The sequence below is a fragment of the Platichthys flesus genome, chromosome 18 (assembly GCF_949316205.1).
Source record: "Platichthys flesus chromosome 18, fPlaFle2.1, whole genome shotgun sequence".
Classification (NCBI taxonomy): domain Eukaryota; kingdom Metazoa; phylum Chordata; class Actinopteri; order Pleuronectiformes; family Pleuronectidae; genus Platichthys; species Platichthys flesus.
Genome location: NC_084962.1, coordinates 21,101,845 through 21,113,340, shown reverse-complemented (window position 1 = coordinate 21,113,340; position 11,496 = coordinate 21,101,845). Strand labels below are relative to the sequence as shown.

The 11,496-nt window shown below is 45.7% G+C and overlaps 1 protein-coding gene across 1 annotated transcript in view; it reads right to left on the bottom strand.

Annotated features, from left to right (window-relative positions):
- Positions 1-915: 915 nt before the first annotated feature.
- The window catches only part of adgrg6 (adhesion G protein-coupled receptor G6), a 48,448-nt gene continuing 37,867 nt past the window's right edge, over positions 916-11,496 (bottom strand). Inside the window, exons 32-35 of the mRNA XM_062412029.1 lie at positions 11,434-11,496; positions 10,107-10,208; positions 9,423-9,578; positions 916-1,843 (exon numbers count right to left, since the gene is read on the bottom strand). The exon at positions 11,434-11,496 is cut by the window's right edge and continues 70 nt beyond it. Of these exons, the coding sequence (XP_062268013.1) occupies positions 1,632-1,843; positions 9,423-9,578; positions 10,107-10,208; positions 11,434-11,496 (533 nt within the window). The 3' untranslated portion in view covers positions 916-1,631. The remainder of the gene's footprint in view (positions 1,844-9,422; positions 9,579-10,106; positions 10,209-11,433) is intronic.

The following is an 11,496-nucleotide window of genomic DNA, read 5'->3' as shown; positions in this document are numbered from 1 at the left end:
TCGGCCTCACTCTACCAACACGTCCACATGAATCACCATGACTCTGCTTCCTGGGATTCGTCTTCACTTCTGCGCTGCTGGAGAAACCTGCAGCAGCGTTGTGTTTCCAGAAACGTTTCTCGAGATAATCCACGGACTCCACTGGGAACCAGGATCAGGACGGTGTCTCTGGAGAGGCTTTTGAGTTTTGTGTGTAATAAGCGTGAACTGACCCTTTAGCCCTTCATCATCCTTTCAGCTGCACAGGGAGAGTCTTCTTCATGCTACATTTATTTCTACTCTTATAAAACAAAGCTTATTATGACTCACTGAATAAAAAAAGGAATATTTCAAAACAGACGAGTTTTCCTCCGTTGCCACAAATGATGATTCTAGACTCTGGCTGTCACGAGTTTCAGTGGCCACTGGTATTAACTCGGTTTATCCTCAAAACACCAAACCATGGACTGACCACACTTCCCAGTGTGAGCGTCCAATTCACTAAGTGGAGAAACCTCCAGGCTGTTACTGGACAAAGTGCAAACCAGAGGAGGAACCAGTCAAACCACTGAACAACTAAAACCTGGGCCAGAATATTGATGGAAGAGAAGACGACACCTCAGAACAAATTATAAATATAAGTCAGCCTGACACTGACAGTGATTTCCATGAGCGCAGGATTTAAAATAATCTGGGAGTTTGTTTGAAAGCAGATTATTTATGTTCATATTCACCATCGTGTGATTTCTGTCCACGAAGGTGAAAACAGCCAGGAGGAGCTGGAGACTGTTTGGGGATCAGCACACACAAGTAAGACACATCAATATTTACACAGGATCTGGCTCCGCACACACATGCACATCACAGTATTTAAAAAAACACCATAAGCTAACACCTTCTCTCCCTGCCCCCCCCCCCCGTGTTGATCTTCTCCTGGCCTTTCCCTTTCATTTCCTCGGAGCCTCTCGCTCGCTCTCTACGCCCTCGGATCGGATTCAGTCCCATGGAGGTTCTCTGACCACCCTGCCGCCTGATCGTGAGTCTGATGACACAAACCTGAGCTGTGGTGCACCAGGTCCACCTCTTCTCATGGAGACGGAGACGTTCCTGAAGAAAGGACGCTGCTGGTTTCTACCCAGTCAGAACCTCATGAGGTCTGATGACAACACACAGGATTTAGTTTTGCTTATTGAATAAGGATTGAGGCTGAGACAACAGCTGAAAGACAATAGTGACGTCAGGAGCGAGACAAGGGACAGAAAGACAAACTCTAGAAGACGCTGCAGCTGCGATGGGACCAGGATGGTTCTTGACTGGTCAGGGTGATGTCAGAGGCTCCATGAGGCGGCTCCATCACACGCTGGGTTCAGGATTGTGGGAAGTGGTTCAGAACTGAACCATGGAGTTTTACAAACCTCCTCTGTGAGAGTTCTAGAATGTTGTTCCAGAACACTTCAGGTTCTAGGAAGATGGTGGTGGTTTCACAGCTAACCTTAAATAACGTTATGGAAGTCACCTCCGAACTGGAAACTTTAACAGAAGCCCTGTCCGCCATGCTGTCGGCCGGACGATGTCACAAACGTTTCTGCTCCACAGCAAGGTGCAGGGGGGGGGGTTCCGGGAGCTCCGCCTCCAGAACTCGGAGGACAGTCCTAGAACTTGGTGCTGTGTCCGAAGCTGTCGGACATGATGATGTTCTTGTAGAAGTTGTCGGAGCGTGCGGAGCAGTAACCTTTCACCTTGTCAATCATCTGGCTGACGGGGAGGATGGAGGAGGAGGAGGAGGAGGAAGAGGAGTTGGGCTCCACCTCGGAGGAGGACGAGGAGACGCACTTGGGGCTGGTCTGGTTGGAATAACATTTATCTGCATCCAGGGAGATAAAGAAATAAAGATTATGATGTGACTGGTTCATTTACTGAAGCATTACTAAACCCTTACACCTCACAGCTGAACATGTAGGACTCAAGATTCAACATTTTTATTGTCTAATGCACAACAATAACATGAAGCAGTCGCTGGCAGTGAAATGCTTGAGTCTCAGGCTCTCTTCTAACAATGCTCAAGCTATTATAACCTATACAATAACATAAGATAGAAATAGTACAAAATAGAATAAAATAGAATATACAAATTTAAAATAGAAAATAATGTATATATATCTAAATATATATAAACAGCTGAGGAGAAAATAAATCAACAAAAGTGCAAATATGCAGATATGTCACGGAGAGGAGTTTAAAAGTCTTAAGGCCTGGGGGATGACACTGTCTCTGAGCCTGGTGCTGCCGGAGGACTTATATGAAGCAGTTTCCCAGAGCAGCTCAGTGCAGCAGGAGCCTCGGACTTCAGGCAGAGGAGTCGTCTCTAATGCATCTGCTCGTTGTCTATTCCAAATGCAGTCGGGGTTTGGCGTTCCTCTCCCTGAGGTTTGTGTTTCTCAGGATTTACGAGCCAACAAATAATAACAGCAGCCTCATTCATAAAAAAAAGTATTTCAATTTAATTTTCCACTTAATCCTGAGATCCCTTTCCAAACTATGTGCAGAGCAGATGCAGAATCACGAGTTTTGTGTTTTCCCATGTTCTGTGGCTCTGGTAGCTTCTCAGCTTCTTCCTCAGGTTGAACAGCTCCACTGCTCAGTGAAGACACTCAGAGGCTGACCTCTCTCAGGTTCTGATGATCAGCTTCTCCCTCAGGAGGTGAGAGCAGATCATGGAGAAACACAAACTGATCTTTCTTCAGTGGATGATTCAGAAAACCTGCAGTGACCTGGATCAGCTGTTTGAGGAGAGCAGCTTCTGCTTTGTGTGAAAAATAAATCAAACAACTTTAGATTCAAATCGTTGGTTCGATCTGATCCTGGTTCAGCATCGTTCAGGCTCTGAGCTCAGATCCCTCTGGTGTCTCTGAGCGAAGCAGAGAAACCTGAGAACAAACGAGCTGCTCAGTAGAATCTGAGCTTTCCAGGTAGAAGGTGAAACTGGAGGATCCTAGTTTGTACTGTTTAAGAAGAAGTAGCTCTTTCCCCTTCATGGATATCCTGACAACAACAGAACTTTCTGACATGATGAGTGGTCCCCCCCCCCCCAACACTCCCTCCTGGGGAGGCCTTCTCAGGTCAGACAGGATACAGAGTCCCGACAGCTTCTCCTCCAGGAAAACCTTGAATGGAAGACGTCTCGTCCTTCAGGTGAGAGGACGACCGCTCCATCTCGTCTTTCTGTCCAGAACCAGGACTCAGAACGTGGATCTAGTTCAGCTCTTCAACACAGACCTGATCCACCTGCGTCTCAACAACAGTCCACACAGAGCGATCCACCGCTCTCTGCACAGAGCCGGCCTCAGACTCGGGGGGGGGGGGATTCTCCTCTCGACCGCTTCTCACTTGGATGCAAACGTTCCCAGTGCACGCCAAGGTCAAGGTGTGATGAAGCCAAACAAAACCCAGTCGTCTACTGGGACGTGATCTAAATTTATAGTTAGATGACGTTTTGATCTGCACCAGATACCTCTACAGTTTTACAGCTTGGAACTCGCTTGCAGAAACTGGGCCAAGCAGCAGAGGGGAACACACACACCTTGGAACAAAATGTGAAAGTATTCCCCCCCCATTTGCATCCTGCTGCAGAGTCTTCATCAGAGTCTTCATCAGATCAACACCATCACTGCTCCAGTCTGAGCTCAGGAGGGAATCGCTGCTTCCCACTACTCCACACAGCTCCTCCATCTGCTGCCTGCTGGCCTCGGCCACACTCATGATTCTGGTTCCTGGACATCCACAGTGTTTTATGTCAACACTGATTATGCCCCCGGGGGGATTAGGGTTGAACCAGTGACACAGTGGAGACCAGTGGAATCCTCTGGTCGTGATGGATGGGTCCTCTGACATTAAACATCTGGAAACTATACAGCGAGTAACTGATGCTGCTGCGGAGACTGGCTGTGGACCGACCTCAGACAGAAGAGAGAGAGGAACCTCTCAGACGCTGATTGGTCCTGATCTGTTTCCATTGAAACTTTCAAACTTCCTGTGAACGATGATAATTCTTCAAAATGTCTGAAGAGCCAAACCACAGTCATTAGCTGGAATCCAATATGCAGCTCCATGAGAAGTGCGGAGCTTTCTATGTTGCAACACAACGCTCGTACATCTTCAGAGTTCCGACGCATTCTATCCGTCTTGGATTCAGTCTGTGGGGGGGTGGAAGTCTGGTGTGGAGGGGGGGGGATTAGTATGGGCTGCTACACTGGGATTGAACCATAATTTGATATATTCACAATGAAAAACAGATATTTGAGGATTGAATGGTTCTTTAGTAGGACGGTGGGAGGTGGGAGGTCAGGGTCAGGGTCAGGGTCAGGGTCGGGGTCAGGGTCAGGGTCAGGGTCAGGGTCAGGGTCAGGTCAGGTCAGGGTCAGTGAATCAGATCATTGGAGGGGACGAGTTTCAGTGTTTGTCTCAGGGTTTGTCTCAGTGTTTGTCTCAGTGTCTGTCTCAGGGTTTGTCTCAGTGTTTGTCTCAGTGTTTGTCTCAGTGTTTGTCTCAGTGTTTGTCTCAGTGTTTGTCTCAGTGTCTGTCTCAGTGTTTGTCTCAGGGTTTGTCTCAGTGTTTGTCTCAGTGTTTGTCTCAGTGTCTGTCTCAGTGTTTGTCTCAGTGTTTGTTTCAGTGTTTGTCTCAGTGTTTGTCTCAGTGTTTGTCTCAGTGTTTGTCTCAGTGTCTGTCTCAGGGTTTGTCTCAGTGTTTGTCTCAGTGTCTGTCTCAGTGTTTGTCTCAGGGTTTGTCTCAGTGTTTGTCTCAGTGTTTGTCTCAGTGTTTGTCTCAATGTTTGTCTCAGTGTCTGTCTCAGTGTTTGTCTCAGTGTTTGTCTCAATGTTTGTCTCAGTGTTTGTCTCAGGGTTTGTCTCAGTGTTTGTCTCAGTGTTTGTCTCAGGGTTTGTCTCAATGTTTGTCTCACTGTTTGTCTCAATGTTTGTTTCAGTGTTTGTCTCAGTGTTTGTCTCAGTGTGTGTCTCAGTGTTTGTCTCAGTGTTTGTCTCAATGTTTGTCTCAGTGTTTGTCTCACTGTTTGTCTCAATGTTTGTTTCAGTGTTTGTCTCAGTGTTTGTCTCAGTGTGTGTCTCAGTGTTTGTCTCAATGTTTGTCTCAATGTTTGTTTCAGTGTTTGTCTCAATGTTTGTCTCAGTGTTTGTCTCAGTGTTTGTCTCGGTGTTTGTCTCAGGGTTTGTCTCAATGTTTGTTTCAGTGTTTGTCTCAGTATTTGTCTCAGTGTGTGTCTCAGTGTTTGTCTCAGTGTTTGTCTCAGTGTTTGTCTCAGTGTTTGTCTCAGTGTTTGTCTCAATGTTTGTCTCAATGTTTGTTTCAGTGTTTGTCTCAGTGTGTGTCTCAGTGTTTGTCTCACTGTTTGTCTCAATGTTTGTTTCAGTGTTTGTCTCAGTGTGTGTCTCAGTGTTTGTCTCAGGGTTTGTCTCAGTGTTTGTCTCAATGTTTGTCTCAGGGTTTGTCTCAGTGTTTGTCTCAGTGTTTGTCTCAATGTTTGTCTCAGTGTTTGTCTCAGTGTTTGTCTCAGGGTTTGTCTCAGTGTTTGTCTCAGTGTTTGTCTCAGGGTTTGTCTCAGTGTGTGTCTCAGTGTTTGTCTCAGTGTGTGTCTCAGTGTTTGTCTCAGGGTTTGTCTCAGTGTTTGTCTCACTGTTTGTCTCAGTGTTTGTCTCAATGTTTGTCTCAATGTTTGTCTCAGTGTCTGTCTCAGTGTTTGTCTCAGTGTGTGTCTCAGTGTTTGTCTCAGTGTTTGTCTCAGGGTTTGTCTCAATGTTTGTCTCAGTGTTTGTCTCAGTGTTTGTCTCAGTGTGTGTCTCAGTGTTTGTTTCAGTGTTTGTCTCAGTGTTTGTCTCAGTGTTTGTCTCAGTGTTTGTCTCAGGGTTTGTCTCAGTGTTTGTCTCAGTGTTTGTCTCAGTGTTTGTCTCAATGTTTGTCTCAGTGTCTGTCTCAGTGTTTGTCTCAGTGTTTGTCTCAATGTTTGTCTCAGTGTTTGTCTCAGGGTTTGTCTCAGTGTTTGTCTCAGTGTTTGTCTCAGGGTTTGTCTCAATGTTTGTCTCACTGTTTGTCTCAATGTTTGTTTCAGTGTTTGTCTCAGTGTTTGTCTCAGTGTGTGTCTCAGTGTTTGTCTCAGTGTTTGTCTCAATGTTTGTCTCAGTGTTTGTCTCACTGTTTGTCTCAATGTTTGTTTCAGTGTTTGTCTCAGTGTTTGTCTCAGTGTGTGTCTCAGTGTTTGTCTCAATGTTTGTCTCAATGTTTGTTTCAGTGTTTGTCTCAATGTTTGTCTCAGTGTTTGTCTCAGTGTTTGTCTCAGTGTTTGTTTCAGTGTTTGTCTCACTGTTTGTCTCAGTGTTTGTCTCAGTGTTTGTCTCAGGGTTTGTCTCAGTGTGTGTCTCAGTGTTTGTCTCAGTGTGTGTCTCAGTGTTTGTCTCAGGGTTTGTCTCAGTGTTTGTCTCAATGTTTGTCTCAGTGTTTGTCTCACTGTTTGTCTCAATGTTTGTTTCAGTGTTTGTCTCAGTGTTTGTCTCAGTGTGTGTCTCAGTGTTTGTCTCACTGTTTGTCTCAATGTTTGTTTCAGTGTTTGTCTCAGTGTGTGTCTCAGTGTTTGTCTCAGGGTATGTCTCAATGTTTGTCTCAGGGTTTGTCTCAGTGTTTGTCTCAGTGTTTGTCTCAATGTTTGTCTCAGTGTTTGTCTCAATGTTTGTCTCAGGGTTTGTCTCAGTGTTTCTAACAGCTCAATAAATCGAAGCCAAACATTTCCATCGCCCCCTGGTGGCTGAAGTTTGTTCATGTTTCTGATCAGTTTGGTTGAATTAGCAATTTAATGTTATAAAAACAGGATGAGAGTCATGATTGACAGCTGAGACTGACTCCTGATTGGTTGTGGGACCTCGACACCCCGGCTTCATGATAACTCCTGCACCGACTCATGTTTGTAAAATGTGAGGAAGTGAAAACGTTTCGTCCAACTTTACTCAACTTGATCCTGATAAAGACATTTAGCTCCTCAGCTCAACAGGGTTATAGGACGGTCATTTGTCTTGTTGTGGTTAAAGTGTGAGAAACGTGCGTTAACTGAGACGAGCTGCGATCAAAGAACTCTGAGTTCAAGGTGTTTGTGAACTGAGCAGAAAGAGACGAGATGTGAACCCACAACCTGTCATGTCCTCCACTGACCTCGTTAGGAACGTGTCCCGATGGACACACTGTCATCTGTCGGTAAGAACTATTCTTTTAGTTGTGGAACAAACTGACCCGAGCATCAGCTGATTTGTATGTGTGTGTGTGTGTGTGTGTGTGTGTGTGTGTGTGTGTGTGTGTGTGTGTGTGTGATGGCTGCACTTTGTCAAACTGAGAAGACACAAGATGATCAAATCCTCTGGAGCTGTTCCGCCTGTTTAACATCTGCAGGAAATAAAATCATCACATTTAAACTCAACTATATAAAATAAAAAAGCAAGTTGTAAATAAAATCTGCCTTGAACTTGTGTCAGTGACAAATTGTTGCTTTTGAACTTGTGTCTCATAAATCAAAGTTCAGATTCGCTTGGATCAGAAAATCAGAGAAAAACATTGATCTGAGCTGAAAACACAGTTTCTTCTTCTGTTATGTCAAAGTGACTTTAAGGGAGTTTTTTGTAATAATTTAAAATCAAAAGAAGATAAAAGGAGCTGCGGAGCTTGTGTTTGATTGACAGTCGAGGGGGGAGAGAGGCGGAGTTATAGCATGAACTGACAGGAACCAATCAGAATCTAAACTGATTCGAGATTTGATGAGTCCATTTGTCGGTCGCTCGTTCAAACGCTGGTCCGAGTAAATTCAAAATAAACACTGTTTCATTAAGACTTTTAAGGTTACATCATCAACTGAGTCTGTGCAGTGTCGGGGTCCCGCCCATATACACTCTCAACCAATCATGAGTCAGTCTCAGCTGTCAATCATTCTTATATCACAAGTACCTGATTGAAACCAAGCTGATCAGAAACACTTGAACAAACATCTGATCTGAAATGACAGAAACCATCTGAGACCAACATTTATTTAACCTCTTCTTCTATTTGTTAGTTTGGTCCATGTCCCGTCTGCTGACATGGAGGAGGAGGGTTATGATCTATACTGCAGCCAGGCACCAGGGGGGGATAGAGATGCACTGGCCTCACTCTAGGGAGCCGTCATGTGATGTCCATCCCTCCATTCACTTCAAACAATAGAGGATGAATGTCCATGACAGCCCTGTGGATCATCCTCTGGGACCCTGAACCGTGAGGACAGAGCTGTTAGTTGCTGGTGTGGGGGGGGGGGGAGTTTGAGGAGCAGATGTTAAAACGCAGTGTGAAGCTTTATCACATCAAGTCATGACTCTCGATGTTCGACCTCATGTTGCGTTGATGGTAAAGAACAAACGACCACACGAGGACCGGGCGTTAGCCTGCTGCTCCTCCGCTCTCCTGCAGGGGGCAGATGTTAGCTCGACGCTGTGGCATTCTGGGTGGGAGTGGGGGGTTGGGGGTGGTTAGGAACCTCCTCCCACTCAGAGTGACTCAGGCGTGAGGGCGTGAACTTGAATGACATCACAGTGACCAGCCAATCACAACACACATTGGCAGATTTCCCAAAACGTCTGCTGGCAAAGTCTTACAGTTTTATTTTTGTCCAATCAGAGTTCACTATCAGATGCTGGTGAGAACGTCCCGATCCACTTTGACCACGAGCGTTTTGGGAAACACAGCAGATCACATGACGCTGGAAGCAGGGTGTCAATCAGCCAATCAGCTTTATGCTTTACCTGTCGGTCCTCCTCTCCTGCTATTGGCTGGAAGAGGTCTCTGCACACCAGACACAGAGGTAGATACACACATGAGAGGAAATTACCCAGAGTTCCACACTCACACCTGAAGAATTACAGGAAATGGAATGAAACCCGAACAGGAACCAGGTCCTGGTTTTAGACTCGGTGTTCTGAGGAACATTTCACACCTGCTGTTCAGAGTGTGAAGGTGTGAAAGGTTCCTGGGTCACATCTCAACCAGTCAACTGACCAGTTCATCAGAGTCTAGACCCCAGAGGCTTCAGCTGGTCCAGGTTCTACTGGATCCTTCTGACAATCCACTGTCAGAGTTCATTTCATTTACATGAGATTCACAGAATCTTCACTTTCAGTTCCAGTCAAATGTTGTTTCACAGAAGAAAGAAATAATTTACCTTGAAAATGTTCAAAAATCAGTTCTAATAAAAGTTGGAAGTAGTGAGAGTCTGCATGTAAAGAGGATGATGACATAGTGTGAGGTCACTGAAACACTGATCCACTGAGGAATGTGTGTTATTACAGAATCTAGTGAGGACGCCTCAGGTCTCCTGGTGTGTGTGTGTGTGTCTGTGTGTGTGTGTGTGTGTGTGTGTGTCTCACCTGTGGTACTGTGTCGCTTGCTGAACGGGTTGAGCGTAGCTTTAGCTTTAGACGTCCAGTTGGCGGTGCTGGAGCCGAACGAGCTGGACGACAGGGACTTGCCCAGGTTCTCTGAGCTCACCTTCTTGGTGTTGTTGGTGGCCGTCTTACTCCAGTCTGCAACACACACACAACACACACACACCACACACACAACCATCAGTCCACACGTCCTGATCCGTCATTCCATAGTCGTCATGGAACAGAACCAGTGACACAGACATGTTGTCCAGAGGGAACCAGTCTGGTTTCAGGAACATACAATTAAAAGGTAAAAGTTTACATCAAGAACATCGATTGTTTACTTCCATTTATCACAGAACTAAGATATTTGGTATATATATAAATAAATAAATGTGTGTGTGTGTGTGTGTGTGTGTGATCTTGTGCACATCAGCCTCAATGAAAACATGAGCACACATGCAGTGTGTGTTTGCTTCCAGGTTTATCGAGGGCTGAAATCTCAGGAGCAGACAAAGTTAACCTGCACGACTTCCTGCTCAAACCATTTTATCTGTTTTTTATTAGCTGCAAAGCCGAAGGGACTTAGCTTTTATTTTTAATAAAAGGTCTGCTGGTGGGAGTCCAGCAGACGGACTGGACAGGACTCCTGTGAGACGGGACGAGTGGACGGACAGACCGTACCTGAGTTGTCCGACAGCTTGAACCGGCCGCAGCACAGGTATCTCCTCCACTGCTTCTGGACGTTCTCCTTCAGGGCGCAGTGGAAGATGAAGATGAACAGACCTGGACAGACACAAGGGACATGTGGAACAGACTGGAGATATCTCAGATCACAATGGAAACACAATCACAACAGAAGTGAGCGACAACAGATGATGACAGTGAAACAAGCAGGTCTATGTGCCGCTGGCCTCACACCTCAAACAGCAGCTTGTGTGTTCAAATCCCTCCTGGACGTGCTTCTCTTATCAGTCCCTTGATCTGGCCTCACACACTCTATTGTTGTTCTACTGGAACTTGGTGTTACGCTGTGTGTGTGTGTTTGTGTGATATCTGATGGAACTATGTTCATTCTTTCAGAGGCTCAGCCAGTCTATTTGTGTGTGTCTGTGTGTGTGTGCATGTGTTTCCCTCTCGCTGGGTCAACTTTTACCATCAGCTGTTTATTTCTTCTTGATCAACACCATCCTGAGGATATTGATCATATAATGTCAGGTTCATGTCCTGTTGAAGCTTTGATATCTGAGAAGCCTTCGTTGCAAACTGATAAATGGAAGATGGAAAAGTGGGAGGAGTTTTATCAGGAAGTGGGATGAACCATCTCGCTTTTTGAAGTCAGTCTCAGTGGCTGTGTCGAGGCGCTTCAGGCTGACCTGCTGGTTCTGATCACATGATGTGAATGAATCCGTTTTATGGGACAGTTTAAATCCCAGAAAACATAAATCAGGAGAAAACTTCACTCAGACGAGCTCCAGGTTCTGTTGCTGGAAATCACGACACATTTAGCAGCTGTTGCATGATGGGAACTCAAAACTCTCACGATGCTCATGACACACACGGGTTAGGACAAAGAGAAGCTTCAAGTATAATGTTAAGATGGAAACATCCAGAGTCAGCGCTGATGCTCATCACACTAAAATAATTCCTGTTTTCCTGGATCTGCAGGAAACGGGTCCGTCGCTGCTTCTGTGACCGATTCTAAACGTCTGTTACCTCTCAGCTGGAGATGACCTCGGCCTCACTTTAAATAGTGTCTCATCATCAAGCTCCTTCACAGCTGATCCTGTGAAAGGTTCCATGTGTCCCATAAAGAATCATCTGCTGTTTTACGTCCCTGAACTGATGATCAATGCCCCGGGGCTAAAATATGCAGATGTCAATGAGGAGACATCAGAAAGTCCTCGGCCCAGCAGAGACCAAGTCCACATGGGACAACAGAGCAGACGTCACTACAGGCTCTAGCTGGTTGTACACTTCCTCCTCACGTGGACGCTTGTGTGTATCGTACCCTGCAGCGAGTTGAAGATGGCGAAGAGGTACATGAAGGCCAGGCTGACGGGTCCCCAGGCGA